This window comes from Cavia porcellus, unplaced genomic scaffold (genome assembly GCF_034190915.1).
Source record: "Cavia porcellus strain 051 isolate PalLab524CR breed Dunkin Hartley unplaced genomic scaffold, mCavPor4.1 scaffold_27, whole genome shotgun sequence".
Classification (NCBI taxonomy): domain Eukaryota; kingdom Metazoa; phylum Chordata; class Mammalia; order Rodentia; family Caviidae; genus Cavia; species Cavia porcellus.
Window position 1 is genome coordinate 1,795,116 of NW_026947510.1, and position 15,257 is coordinate 1,810,372.

The 15,257-nt window shown below is 48.3% G+C and overlaps 1 protein-coding gene across 4 annotated transcripts in view; it reads left to right on the forward strand.

Annotated features, from left to right (window-relative positions):
- Positions 1-4,421, forward strand: part of Prmt8 (protein arginine methyltransferase 8) — a 94,442-nt gene extending 90,021 nt beyond the window's left edge. For all 4 annotated transcript variants that reach the window (XM_063237691.1, XM_063237692.1, XM_063237689.1 and 1 more), the window contains 2 exons: positions 2,643-2,764; positions 3,532-4,421. In XM_063237691.1, the coding sequence (XP_063093761.1) occupies positions 2,643-2,764; positions 3,532-3,615 (206 nt within the window). In that variant the 3' untranslated portion in view covers positions 3,616-4,421. The remainder of the gene's footprint in view (positions 1-2,642; positions 2,765-3,531) is intronic.
- The last annotated feature ends 10,836 nt before the right edge of the window (positions 4,422-15,257 follow it).

The window sequence follows — 15,257 nt, forward strand, 5'->3', positions numbered from 1 at the left end:
CTGAGTAACTTAGGGCATAAATATCGTGACCTATATTCTGCAGATGTAGACCATGAGCCCAGGGTCATAGTGCAAGTCTGTGATAAGGTAGAGACTAGAACAGGGCCTACTGTTGCCTAGCAAGTGTCTTTCTACTACCTCTACCCAAGAGAAGTACACACAGTGATTCTGGCCATCACTTTGGACCTGCAGTGTCTCGTAGGAGAGTCTATGTCTCGGCAGATTTGTCTACTTTCCAGATTGCTGCATTCCAGTCCCTTGGGATATAGTCAAAATTCCAAATTTGAATAAGGACACATGAATGAAGAGCTAAGATTGAGACACTAGCTTAGACAATAGTCCAAGGTCAGTGGGCCTGTCATGGACGTGGGATGTTTGGGTAAGTTTTTCCCCTTTGGTTTTGACATTAAGGAAACACAAAATGCTTTTTCTCCAGCCCAGAGTGGCGTGATTTGGGGGCCACCATCAGAGTGAGACCCTTAGGCTTGCTGATCAGCAAGTCTGAGCCAGTGAAGTCTCAGATCCGGTGACAGAAGGAGGCTGCATGAGTTCCCTTGCCTGCAGGTCTTTAGGAAGAGGAGAGACACCTGGCTGAGCCAGTGTAGGTGGAAGTGGGGGTGAGAGTGCTGTCAGTCACACACTGACATTCTCCACACAACCGGAAACAATCTTGCACCAATTTATTTAGAGGTAGCTGGCATGAAGCACATGGGACACAGGTGGACTTTGTCTGCCGGCAACAGAGCATCTTGGAAGCCAGGGAGGATCAGGGTCTGAGAGGCACAGCTTGCACATTTGTGGTCCTCCTTTCCTTCCAAGTGCACAGGCTGTGCTTTGTCCCTATGACCTTGAGTGTGCCGTTGGTTTGCAAAGGCACACACTGAAGGCTGTGGGAGTCTCTCTCCATACCTTTGACATTTGACCAAGCCAGTTCACTGTAAAGGGCAAAGAAAGACAGACTCTTTGCCCCCAATTCATATAAATCTTGGAGCTTTGGAAGATCTTCGAGGTCACACTAGGTGTGTGACACCTGGAGTGGCTGTGTAGTTACTTCAGGTAGCTTATATGATTATGATACACTCCAGTTCTTCCTGGTGAGTTGAAAATTGTCTGTAGTAATTCCCAGGGACCAGGCTTTGTTCTCCCCTGAAGTCACATGGAAGTCTTTCTGTTCATGGGTTTGAAAGGTCCTTATCATGTTATCCCAGTGCCTTGTCATTTTTAGCAATGGTCCCAAGCAAAGAGGAAGCTCTGGTGGGGGAAGGTGAGAGGCTGGGCCAGGAGAAGGTGACTATAAAGTGGGTTCTCCTATGATCCACAGAATCCAAAAGCCCCAGTGTAATAGAACTTGTATGGGGACATTGAAGCATCGTAAGGTGTCTACTTTTTAGGTTCTCACCATCATCCATGTATCCTATACTTACAGATTGAATACTATAGCAGATACATAGCTCTTACTCTCATGTATTCTTCTGGAGGATACAAATAAGTGGGGCAGAAGGTGTTTGTACTGCAGCATGCTCAACATCATGGTGACGTGAACTCAGGTTGCTGTTGGAGCCCTGATCCAAGTTCAAGTTGCCAGGCAAGAATGTCCTTGAGGCCTGGGGCAGAGAGAAGCTACTGAGAAGGAAGGGGAAAGATAGCACTGCTGAAGAGGAAAAGGATGGCCAGGACCTCTTGCACAGATCTCAAGAGGGAGGAACAAGCATCACTGTGGTCTTTGGTCATTGAAGAGGACTGACCTGTGGGAGGAAAGTCACTTGGCTTTCTTCCTGGTCCAGTTAGGAAGGCACTGCTGGACACCCCAGCAAGTTTGGCCAGGGTGCAGAGTTCTGCTGTAGGAGTTCAGTGCAGCCACAGCACTGAAAGCTGTTTCTAGGGTGGGAAGGCAGGTATGTCAGGGAAACTGGAACACTGGTTTAGCTGTGGAGTTTGCACAAATGATGTCGTCTAAGGCTGAGATCCCCAATGCCCCAGACCACCGCCTGGTACCAAATCTGTGGCCTCAGGAACTGGGTCACACAGCACGAGCAGGTGATAATGGGCCTGCAAAGTGTGATCTACATTTCCATCCACTGTCCACTGCGGGCATTATCACCTGAGCTCCACCTTCTGCAGATCAGTGGCAGTGGCAGCACTCATCCTCATAGGATAAAATCTACCGTGAACTGTGCATGCAACAGACTTAGGTTGCACACTTCTTATGCAAATCTAAACCCAAAATCACCCCTTCTGCCTTGTGCCCATGGAAAAATTGTCCGCCACAAAACCATTCTCTGGTGCCAAAATGGTTGAGGATCACTGATTGAAGGAGATATAGGATGCTCTATAAATCTCCACACTGTCTGAAAGAACACTGTATTAGACTAATTAAAACAGGAATATCATGAGATTCACTTGTGACACTGGTGTGCTTGTTTCTCTTCTGATGCCTCACTAAGATCAGCAATCTTGAGGGGTAAAGGTGTAATTGGAGGAAAGGGCTTTGGGTCTGAGTTGGGCTTGGACTCTACAAGAGTGTGGGTGTGGAGTGATTTCAGTGTGTCCAAGAAAGCCCAGTGCTTCTGTGTGGATGCCAGCCTCGGCTCTTCTGGAGACCTAATCTCTATTCTTTCTCCTCCCCTGATATCACCCTTCAGCCCCAGATGCCCCCTATACCCACTGGAAGCAGACTGTCTTCTACTTAGAAGATTACCTCACTGTCCGGAGAGGGGAGGAAATTTATGGAACAATATCCATGAAGCCAAATGCCAAAAACGTGGTGAGTGCTGAGGACCCTCTGTGGCCAATATTGTTGAGGAGAAGAAACCCATGGATCTGGTCTTTGTGTATTCCCAAGAACCCCCTGGTCTGATTCCAATATCCTGCACAGTCAGAAATGTTCCCAGATGGGCAGCAGGGAGTTGCATTTGCAGGTCACCAGACCTATATAAAAGGCTCTAGCCTGAACCGTGCAAACACAGCAGCTAGAGGCTTTCTCCAGGTCACCCCTTGGACTCTTTGCCTGGACAGCTGTGAGCTTGTCAAAGAGTGTGGGGGTGGGTAGGATGGAGAAACAGACACTATCAAATAAATGGACTCTGCCTCATTTGGATGAGTGGGGCTTGGCAATAGCATTTTCTGGTGGCCTGGAAGAGGTTTGGCTCATGTTTCTTCAGCTGACCTGGTGGGCAGAGACTGTTTTGGAACAGTGTCAGGCCTAAGCAGGTACACTAAAGTCTCTGAAGCACTTGGAGGGTGATGTCCCAGAGGACTCAGCACCCCTTACTCTTTACTTACCCTTTACCCCTTACCCTTTACTCTTCCAGTGTAAAGTCAGAGGGAACATATTTATACCACCTGAGAAAGGACTAGGGTGAAAATGAAGCATCAGAATAGATCCTGAGGACTCTGCATGGTGATCCTTAGCTGGGAACCCTTAAGCACCTGTGGCTGCCCTTCCCATGCTGCCAAAAGGAAGCCTGTGCCTGCGCAGGGGCCGCAGCTTCCTACCCAGACTCATGCTGTGGCCTTTTGCTCTGTTTACAGAGAGACCTCGACTTCACAGTAGACTTGGATTTTAAGGGACAGCTGTGTGAAACATCTGTATCTAATGACTACAAAATGCGTTAGCACCTGTGGGGAGCTATAGAGAGTGAGCAAAGAAAGGGACTCTCACCTCGATCTGCCACGCTGTCCCCAGGAATACTGTTTGCAGGACTCCACACTTGAAAACCAGAGCTTTCAACTCTGCCTTGAAGATTGGTGAACTCATCGAGCTCTCGCAGGCTTGGTCCTGAACAGGGAGCTTCAGCTCCTCCACTCTGCTCTGGGAGCCCTTCAGGAAGGGTTTGTTGTCATCAACAAAGAGCAACTTGTGGCTGGGAACCCAAGGCTGGAAAAGTACCCGTGTATCCGCATCATCCTCCTAAACTGTGACTCTCTGGATCTTCCAAGTTTTGCATGCTGCGGGCATCTAGGACAGATTGCTTCTACTAGAACATGGAGACATAGTGTCTTTGATAGCATACGCCAGATTATCTGTCTGTGTGGTGGTGTGTGCGTGTGCGTGCGTGCATAAAGCATATATAGTAGTTTATTACCCACAGACGCCTGTATATGCATGCATATACAACCCAGTGGGTACATTATGTGTTCATTCAGAGGGGTGTGTGTGTGTATGTATGTGTGTGTGTGTGCGCACACACGTGGGTGTGTGTGTGTGTAGAAAATATAGTACTCTTGGAGGAGATTCTGTTGCTTTGAATAGGAATTTGTTTTGTGATTAGTTCTCCCCTTCCCTGTCCCTTACAGATGTTATGCAGCTATGAAATATTCTCTGTACTATCTGGTCACCTTTTGACTGGACTGTGGCTCTGAACCCTGAGCATTAGTACCACGGACTTCGTGGGCGCTCAATAAACAAACCTGAGAACGAAGCAAGGGGATGTCTTGTGTTTCTAGGGTTCTGGAGTAAGAGGCTGGATTCACGAGAGTTACAGGTAACCAAGGGACAGAAGTTGGATGTTGCAGGCCCTACCTGTGTTTGCATTTATTCCCTGATGTTGAGTTCCCTGGTAAAAGCAGCTGAGAATTCCAGGCTGGCTCAAGACTGGACTCCTAAGCACTTGTCCTTGGGGACAGAAGAGTGTGCTGGAGCCATAGGAAGGGGAGAGGAGCTGACCAAGAATGCTCCAGAAAGGGAGATTGTGCAACCTGGGGCTATACGGAGCCTAACTATCTGTCAGGAAAATGTCTAGCTTTGGTCTGTGTGTGGTAGCAGAATCCCTGTAGGATGAAAATAAAGGCACTGTAGTTAGCCGGGTTCAGTCAAGTGCTTGTTGTTCGTTTTAGGATTATTTTTAGCCTCAGATCATCAGTCTCATTATGTCATCTCCTCTTGGAGAGATGTTCTGGGGCTGAGAGGGAAGAGGGGCCATTTAGAGATGGTAGCTGAAAAGGAGGGAGGCAGAAGAGGACTCAGGCTTGGCTGTGCATGGAGCAGAGTGAAAATGAATTTCTGGATGTTTTGGGATTTTGTCAACTTCCCAAAGCCCTGGGGAAGTTGCCGTGGGCAGCCTTAGCATCCGATAGGTAGCTGAAGGGCAAGCAGTGCAGGTAGTGGCAGAGGTGGATCAGAATCTCAAATCCAGTCCCACACCCCCTCCGTACCCTGTGCCAAGTGTTCTGGGTCTTGCACCCAGAAGGTGAGATTCTCTTTGTGCTCAGTGAAGAATACAGTGAAAAGGACTCTGCTTTTCTGTTATAATTGTCAGACAAAAAAATAAATTCGACAAACTTTAGAAAAGGCAAAGGTTAGAAGAGGTTGAAGAAATTCACTGAAGTGGTAGTTTCCTCTAACAGCATTCAAAGTGCATGCATGAGTGAGTTTCCACTGCATTCAGACCACTCTGGGCATGTTCTGAAGTCCAGAGCCTCTACAGCAATGGCCTAGCTCCAGGCAGGGGAAGCATTCCACCTAATGGAGGAGTCCACCCAATGTGACAAAACCCCACATTGCCCTGCCCACAGAGGAAAGAGTGCTGTTCTCTAGCTGCTCTGGAATTTGAGGCCTGCAGCATCTGGCACCACTCCACTCTCTCCAGTCGTCAGACAAGAGGCACACCCCAGGGCTCTCTGTTGTACTTTGCCTTGAGCCTTCTGGAGTTGCCTGGGTCCTGCCCCCACCCCAATGCTGCTCCTGGGTTGCAGAAGTAAAACCTAGAAGGCACAAAGAAGCAATTCCACAGCCACTTCCTCCCCCTGCTCCTGGGAATGCTCCAAGGGAATTGTAATTTCCCTCTGATTTGGTAGAAAATAAGCAGAATCTGCTTTGAACATGCTCTGAAGGGAAGCTTGTGTGGAAAATGAAGCCCTGGTACAACAGAGATGCCGTAGAGACAACTTCACTCAGGAAATCTGTTCTTTTTCCCCAGCTCAGTCTTTTTTTGGAGACTGTTCGAAACCCATCAGCACATCCCTCCTTTGTCAGTCCTCTTGTCCTCTGGAGTCCCACGCGTCTCCCTAGCATGCAGTCATAGCACCTTTTTTGTGACTCTCTTGGCTCATTTATACATGGGCTGCTCAGGGTGTGTTCTGAAGTCCATTCTTCCCCCAGTCCACAAGCTCCAAGAACAGAATTTACCAGAATCAGATGTGGGAAGTAAGGCGAGGATGATCCCAGCACTAGCTTGACTCCCATGCAGTGGGCCTGTAAGCCTCTGCAGGAGCTCTAGGCTCTACCCTTTTCTGCTTCTCCCCAGGAGAGGTCAATGTATTTTTGACTGTCCTGAGAGCCACCCTGTATTGCCTCCACATAGGTGCAGCCTTTAAACTCTATGGGCACAGATGAGGCCTTCGCAGGCCCTGCTTGGCTCCTGGTCTCTGCACACTTCCTCTCCCCTCTTGACACCCAGCACCCCGCTTGTGGGCCCATCCAAGCTTTGCACCACAGCAGAGCCATGGAAGGCAGCTGGACTTAGCAGTCTGTCTGCTGTGGTGTGGTGAGGGTCCATCCCCAGCAAAATTCAGGTTGAGGTTTGGTCCTGAGGTAGGTGTCAGAGGCTGGGTGCTAGGAAGAGGTTGTGGGGTCAGGGGATAAAGTCTCCACAAAGGTTAGTGCCTGTCTCATACGAGTTCTTGATCTCAAGGAACTCAGTTAGTCACCAAGAGCTGGTGGCTACAAAGCAAAGTAACACCAGTGTTCCTCCCTTCTGCACACTCTTGCCTGCCTTTTGCTTTTTACCACGAGCTGAAACAGCATGAAGCCCTCACTGGCGCTGTGCTCCAGGACATCCCAGCCTCCAGAACATGATCCAAAAGAAACTTCTTATAGATTATTCAACCTCAGGGATTTTTGTTATAGCAACAGGAAGATGACCTGCCTGCCATGTTCTCCTTGCCTGTCACTGGCCTAGCACCTATTATGGGTATATGGGCACTGGGCATCTTTCTTCTCTTGATCTTCTGTCTTTAGTCATCCTCTCCCAGGTCTCACTTAATATGGGAGCTGTCTTGTTCTTGCAAATCTCTTTCCCTATGACAGGAAGGGTCCCCAGCCTGGTTTTGGGGGGCTATCTCTCTGAAGAAGTAATTTTCTTTATCCTTACCCCCTGCCTACTGGAGTTCTTGACCCCAACTAACTTCCACTGCACTGGATACCTCAATCCTGAAGGTAGTCCTACATGGGCACATTCTAGCCTGCCTTGGACCTTGGACTGTCACATGCCACTCCAACCGCTTGGCTCCTGCCTATGGCTTCCAGGACCAGCCTAGCCTCCTGAGGACACGTGGTCTCCTCCTTGCCTGCCTAATTTCAGGAAATGTGCTCTATTCCAGGTCTGGACCCCTCCAAGGCCCCCATCCCAATGGAGAGTTAGCAAAAGCTCACACACACGTATTTCATAACCAGGAAATCATACAACAACATTTATTGGATATTTTGCAGGATACAGGCACTGAAGTAGGTGCCATCAAGCAGCAGAGCCAACAGACACCACCCTTACCTTTGAGGAAATCACCGTGGAAGTCTCTGCAGGTCTGAGCTTGCTCTTGCCCTAAGTCTGAGAAGTCTGGGCCACTCTCCCCAGGCTACCTGTAAGCCAGTCACGGTTGTCAGCCTCTGGAAAGTCAGGTGGGAAGCTGTGCTGTCACTCCACCCGATCTCAGTCAGCTCCCTGGGAACAAAAGGAATACACTTAAACTCTCCTACTCCTTGTGAATTCCACAAGAGTGCCTGGCCAGCCATTTCAACAGAATGACTGTCCTCCAGGAAGCCAAGGACGTAGCTTTTTTGCTAGCACAGGAGCTAACTTCTCAGCCTCAAAGGCAGCCAGGGTAAGTTGAACAGAGAAAACTACTAGTGTGCAGTCAGTACAACCATGTTCCTGTTGTGTCCATTGTTAATGTCAACCAGTAGTCACTAGACAGTCGTGCCACCTGACATACAGTCTGTAGCCAAAAGACCTGCTTGAAGCCAGGCTCTGCTACTGACCAATGATGGGACCCTAGACAAGTCAGTACTCACCAACAAGACTCAGTGTCTTCATCTGGGAAAGGAAGCGGCTCAGAATGAAAAGAGGTAAACATAAGACGTGTTTGGAAACTGCGTGATACAGTGGGAACTATAGCCATACTTGTTGTTTAATAATATCATTGCCCATGTTGTGATTCCGTTATGGAGAAGCCAAGGCCCTAGGCCAGTGAGCTCAGCAAGTCTGAGAGGCAGCAGGCACTGCAGCCAGAGCTGAGGGCAGCAGCGGGCTGGGCTCAAGGTTCAGTCGCTGCCTCAGAGTTGTGGGCTATTATATAATAGAACTTCGCAGAGCCCAGAGCAGAAGTGGCTGCTCTGTGTTCCATTAGCTCTTCAAATGTTTCAAAAGTGGCATGAGGAGGTCTTAAAAGCCACTCTTCAGCCATTTGGCAGAGTATGGCTACTTAGCATCAATGGACATGAGTCCTTCCATTAAAACTGAAGAGCCTCCATGACAGCTCCAACTGTCCCACAGAGGCATCCTGGGCCAGGCCTTACTGCTTTCTGTCTTCACGCCTTTCAAATCACTAGCACTTCATTGTGACGCTGACACTGGGCCCAGGGTGTCCAGTCTGGTGCTTGGTTTATGCCACCTGCAGAAGAGAGGGACAAAATCTAAAGCATTTGTTTCACCTTGAAATTCAACACATGCTGCTTTTCCTGGGGGATTGATCTTCTAGTCATACTTATATTTGGTTAATAATATATTGAGTTTATATGCTCTGAGTGTGCATTCATTTCGTGGTCAGAATTAGTGGCTCAGGAGCACATTCTGAGAATCAGCAAGGGGGCCAAGAATGGGAACCAAGCTCAGAAGTGAATCTTGACAGTAATACCAGCCACATAAATTCTTGAGACTCATTTGACATTTTTAGGAAATAACCAATAAATTCCCCATTGTCATAAGTTGTCACTTATAGCTGAGCCATCAGCCACTGTGACACTGTGAATTTGAGACATGAAACAGAACTGTAGGATCCCTCTCCTTGCCCAGAGAAAGATGGAGACCCTAGAGCATCTGTGTAGGAAACAAGGAACAAGGCACAGAGGCACTAAACAGTGCTTACATTAGTCAGCTTTCCACCATGGCGCCAAAAACACCTGAAAGATTCCATCACCTCCTGTTAGTGCTACAGGCTGGTGGTCAAGCTTTCCACACATGTGCCTTTGGGGAACAGTCCAGATCCAAGCCATAGAAATGCTTCACGTGTGGCTAGACAGCCTTGGAACAGTGTATTCTGTGGGACAGGGGAAGTCTGTTATGGGGAAGGTGGGAAATGTACTCACAGCTCATCTGGATGCTGGGCCTGTCTCTCAGCTGAAGCAAGGGACGCTCCTTGTTTTCAGAACCACGGACAGTTCCAGAAATTTTTCATCTTAATTAGGCAGGGAAAGCCCAGTATTTCCCATTCTGGAAGGACTGCTTGGGCCCCTCTCATGTGGCAGCAAACCATGCTAGGCACTAAGACTACAGAAGTGAGCAAAAAGGACACCAGCCTGTCCTTGGACTTCCAGCCTGCTAGAGAAACACAAAAGATGAATGAAGAAAATTATGAAGGAGAAAGTACAGAGGCTGAGAAGGGAAGAGGCTGTTAATCAGAGCATGCGATTGGAGCTTTGCTGAAGCTAGGACTGTAAACTGGGACCTGAAAAATCAGAAGAGGGGAGGGAAGAAGAAGCTAGGGCACTATCCATCAGGAACATGCCCAGGCCAGCCTGAGGCAGCCCAGAGGTACACTGGGGAAAGATGAGCAAGCAGGGAGCCTGAGGAGCAGAGAATAGATGGGGCAGTCTGTGACCAAGGTCAAGGGCCTTGCAACCTATGTCAAGGATGCTTTTTCCTTATGCAGTGAGAAGATACAGAAATATTTTAATCAGGGAAGCATTAGGACAAATTTGCAAGCGGCACACGCTTACTGTCTAATGAGCTCAATTTGGCACTCATTTTCTTACGAAATTGGTAATAGACTTAACCCATTGCCTACTTCTGGAAATGATCCACAGAAAAGGTATGTGTAGAACTGGCAGAAATTCTAGGGCCAGGAGTGTACAGGAGGGAGCCTGATGCTACTTTTGGTTGCTATTGTTGAAAATGGCTTGAATACAGATTGCTTCATTTTAAGACTGCCTCATTGTCCAATAGGAAATCTGCAATGGCCCACTTTGTGCAACTCTGAGATCATTTATGTTATCTCTTTTGGTGTCATGCCATACTGTCCTTCCTACAAGGACAGATCCCTCTTGGCTCAGAGGATGAAATTGTCAGGGAAGCAGAAGATGGTCGGTAGGGACTGTGCAAGGCTGAATCTGCATTTTGGATTATTCTGCTGTCCTCAAGCCCCAGGCAGATGTTTTTAGGAAGTCATAATGCCTGGCAATTATTTCAACTCACAGAAAATATTCTCTAAGCAACTTTCAGAGGCTCCATGGGTCATAATGGATTTCTGATATGATGACAATTGCTTTCTGGCCACAAATTATTGGCTCAGTTGGATAAAACATGATGCTTGAAGCTGAAGGCAGAGGCATTGCAGACTCACAGTATAGCTTTATGGCCATGCAGGAGGCCTTGAGCTCCAGCCAGCCTTGGCGATGGACTGTTCTGAGATGGAAGCTTGGGTCTTCCAATGTACAGGAATGAGGCCTGAAGTGAAGCATCTAAATTTTTTGCCTGCTCCTGTGTGAATTCTTTCTCTCTTAAATGGGAATGATAATAACACTTTTCTAAGAGAGTTGTTCAAGTGTCAAATGAGCCAACACAGTGATGCAGTCTTCATGGTACATAGCACATGGCAGCTGCTTCAAAGTGGTAGCTCTCCCCATCCCCTGGAACTGAGGGCTCAGACAACAATGTACAGATGCTCTGGGCTCTCACAGGGACAGAGAGAGGAACAGTGCCAAAGGAGAATCTCTTCCATGGAGGATCAGAGTGCTCACTTTGTGTGTTCATAGAGAGAAGGCACATGAACCCCTGTTGCTTGGAAACAGATCCAGAAGGTAGCCATGCAGATGCCTAAATTAGAGATGTGTGAATTCAGGGCAGGGCCAGAGCTTTTAGGGACTCAGGGTCATTAAACATGATTCAGGTCCAGAGGCAATGTGATGATGATGCAGAACCCAAGTGTGCTGTCTGGCTTATGGGCCAAAGGTGTCCTGTTGCATTGCAAATTAAGGAACCAAAAGCCTCTGAGATGAGAGGAAGCAGGGGGCAGTGATGGGGAGTGCAGAGCTGTAGCACTGGCCATGTAACCCCTTTCTGGCCATGTAACCTCTAGCAAGTCATTGAGTAGTTTTTGCCTCAGTTTCTTTTTCTGTAAGCTGGTGGTACCTGTAGAATTATAGTAATAATTAAATGAGAAGCATGTTTAGTACTTGCTAAGCAAGTGTAGTTAGAGTTTTCAAAAGAATAGATTTAATACAGGACACATAATTTATCAAATTATAATATTCACCCAAAAAGTCAAATACAGAAGAGCACAAGTGATCTGTGCATGCACTAGAGACCAAAGACTCCATCTGAGGGCCTGGATCCCATGGCAATGTCCTGCACGAGTCCAGCTGGAGGCCAATAGCCTATATCAATGTTTCATACAAGTCTGTATCAAGGATTTAGAAGGTCCAAATATCAGTGGTGGAAGCTAGCAAGTCTGCACCAGTGGGATGAAGGGTCTGTGCCAACAGGCTGAAAAATCTGCAGTGGAGTCAGGAAGCGATGCTCAAGGTAAGGACTAGAGGTCTTGGAAAAGAACTCCAGCCATCCTTGGTGACAGCAAGGACCTGAGCTCCTCCGACAATGACCACTGAGTTCATAGCAAGAAAAACAGTGTAACAAGCTTCTCCAGGAGAATCAACAGTACCTTATCTTCCCCTCCAGTTCTTTCTTTATGCTGTTGGCAACAATCCTCAGGTGGATCATCCACACCCGGAACCATGTTGATTCAGTTCAGCCGGAAGTTACAAGTGGCTCCATTGGTTAATCCACCAGAGCAAGCCATGCTTAATATCATTCCATGCCATTACTGTGAATTATGTGAGGCTCTGGACACCTCCAGGACTTGCACACCTTGGTCCCCTCTGAGTTCACATTGAGTTCCCTCTGGCCTCTGGGCGAAAATCTGTGTCCACACTCACCACATTGTCTCATCAGCATTGGTTTGTGTTTGTCTCCTCTTTGTGTTTGCATTTCAGTCAGGGAAGGCCAGCTCTGGTCCATCGTAGGCAGTCAGTGGGATTTGTCCAACAGGTACAAGACAGCTTGTTGCATGGCACTGTTGTCAGGTGCTCCTACTGCTGTTTGACCTTGAGATGTTCACTTGCCATCCCTGGGACTCGATCATCTCATTTAGAAGATGAAGATATTAATTTTAATAATCCCCAGCTTAAGGAATCTGATTTTCTGATTCTACAAATTTTATTTCATGACCCTGATCTTGTCCCCAACTTGTTAGGGGACAATGGCTGCTGGGATTTCTTTTTCTGGGGAAGAATGGAGAGTACAGTAAAGGATGCTAGCCAAGGGCCCAGAAGGCCTCTTGGGGGTTCCTAGCAAGTGACCAGAATGAAAGAGAGGATGGGGCAAAGTCAACCCTTCTCTAGGTCTTGACTGCATTTTGTTAGTCTTGACTCTACAAGGATTAGCTATCACTTGGAAAATAATTCTTATTTTTTGAGACAGGGTCTTTCTATGTAGTTCACACTGGCCTGGAGCTCACAGCAGTCTTCCTGCCTCAGCCCCCAAGTGCAGAGATTGTAGGCATGTGTCACAACTGCCAATGTGGGAAATTATTTTGATAACTGAGAGGAAATGGAATTAAGGGTACTGGCTGCAGGCTTGTAGGTCTCATCAGGTGGGTGGTAAAGTTGTGTCTGCTCCCTGCCTGTTTGATTAGGTCCCCTCAGGCCACTTGGCATAGGGTCTCTGGGGAGGTGACTTGGGAGACATAAATTCTGATGGGTCTGCAATGGAGAAGACCTGGGAGGTGTCGGCAGAGGGTGGGCGAGCTTCTGCTGGACGGTAAGTGCTGGGAACTGAGTGCATTCTGAGTGCAGAGAGCTGTGCCCTCAGCTGAGATCCCACTACTAGGCAGTCTCAGCTGTCACTCACTTGTCATACTATGTGGAGGCCTCAGTTTTCTTAGAGAGGAAATAATCCCAGAGGGCCATGGAAGTGTCTTGGGAGCTTCGCAACCCTGTAGGCTCATGAGTTTCTAGTCATCACTTCCTGGGGCTGCAGACCACAGAGAGCATTGATTTCCACCCCCATGGAGAAAATGGTGGCCCAAAGAATTCAAAGTAGTGATGGTAAGAAATGTCATCCACTTTAGGCTTGCTGCATGGGCTCCCCAGGCTCTTCCCCTTTCTGAGATATCTACTCTCCAAAGGTGCCAACGATGTGGTCAGAATGTGTAGGCTATGTAGTTCTGGCAGAGCTGTGTCACACACTCGTAGACCCCTAACAATTCAGGCGGGCCCTTGCCCCAACCTGTCCCCTGCATTGAAGGCAGCCAGAAGTGGTTGCTGTTGGGGCCTGGCCACAGGGAAGATTCCGCAGGTCAAGGAAACTCAGAACGTGTCCATCTGTTTTGCTAGCCACCTGCTGCATGGCATAGCAAATCCTAAAGATCTCTTGAAGAATCCAGACATGCAAATGGCTGTGGAGAGATGGGAGCATCAGGCAGCAGATCTGATGTCAGGGAAATGTTTGCAGGCCCGGGAGATGCTTCACTGTCTGTTGCTTCTCCCCATTGTTGCTGCTGATAATGGTAAACAATAAAGAGAAAAAGCTCTTCTAACTTTTAATAAATTAGATTCCCAGACAGTAGGGGGCAGTGGTGACAAGACTGACACCACTTAAAAAAAATAATGAGATAAATAAAACAATTAAAAGTAACATAAATAAAATTGAAGTAGTAAAAATAAAGAAAAGCCCAACAGGTGATGCAAACAGGCATGTGAGGCAGAGAACCAGGGCTGAGACACAGCGAAGTGTTCCCCCATCACTGACGGAAGACAGTTTCTGGGCCACTGATGAACCTGCTCTAGGCCAATGAGCTGACACTGGTGAACTGGAGAGAATGTGCCTCAGTTTATAACAAGAGAAAACTGAGTTAGGTCCATGAAAGTGGCTTCAGCTCCAGAAGGCTCCCAGTGAATACGGAAGACAGACTAGGGACACTGCTATGCAAAGGGCCTATGAGACTCCAGCCACAGGACTGGGGCCAGTGGGAGTGGCTCAGGTGGACAGGAGAGATTTGGAGGCTCAGGGATGGAGCTGGATGGACATGGCTGTCACTGGTCTTGACACTAGGTAAGTCCCTGTCCTTCCTCACCTGTGACCTGGGGTAAAACCCTTGGAGTAGGGTAAGAGCTGGCCAGCCTGGTTGCATTTGTGTGTGACAGTGAGTGTGGAAGACCCTCCCAGCCAGCTGGGGAGTGACTAGAGGAAGATCCCGTATTCACACCAGGATAGGGGCTTCCTCACCCCAAGAATTGGGAAAGCTGCTAGTTTCCAGTGCCATTGAGAGGGAGGGATGGGGGGATAGGCCTCATGAATGAGAACTGCTTTGGGGGAGAAAGGGAAGAGGAGAGGGCACTAAGGAAAGAAAATATAGCCTCATCTTCATGTTTATGTTTCTTGTGTTTTAGATGCCGACTCCTGGCATATTTTTAAATGCATCAGACATGAAAGGCTGATTTAAATAGACTCACAGTGTGAAGCTGGTAATTTCACTTGCCACAATAGAGAAGCTGGCAGGGCCCTGGCGGGTACTCAGCACCTGTGCGCGCGCCAGGGAAGCTGCAAGGCGTGAAGCGCTCTGGGAAAGGCTTGCAGCAGGTGCCTCCAGCCTAAGATGGGGACCGCGAGGGAGAGAGGTGGAGGCAGGAGGGGGGCTGAGAGAGCAGTGCCCACCTCCTGTCACCTCACTCAGGGCTCTGGATGGGCAAAGTGCACTGGGGGCCTGGTAACTCACAAGGTCCGCTTCTCACCGGCTTCCATAAAAGCAGAGTGTGTGGGAGCTCACCCTCCGTTTCCACCCCAGCCAACCTGATCCATTGCTCAGTGCTGCCCCAGAGAAATTCCCCTGGGGTAAACTGTAGTCCCTAGGTTCAATATTCCCTACTTCTGTCTCTGGCCCTGTAAGCCTTTTAGCACAAGCTTAAAGCCAAAGTCAGCCCTCCTCCTTGCACAGAGACCTAGGTTCCCCTTCCACTCTTTAACATACTTTACTGCAGTGCAAACCTC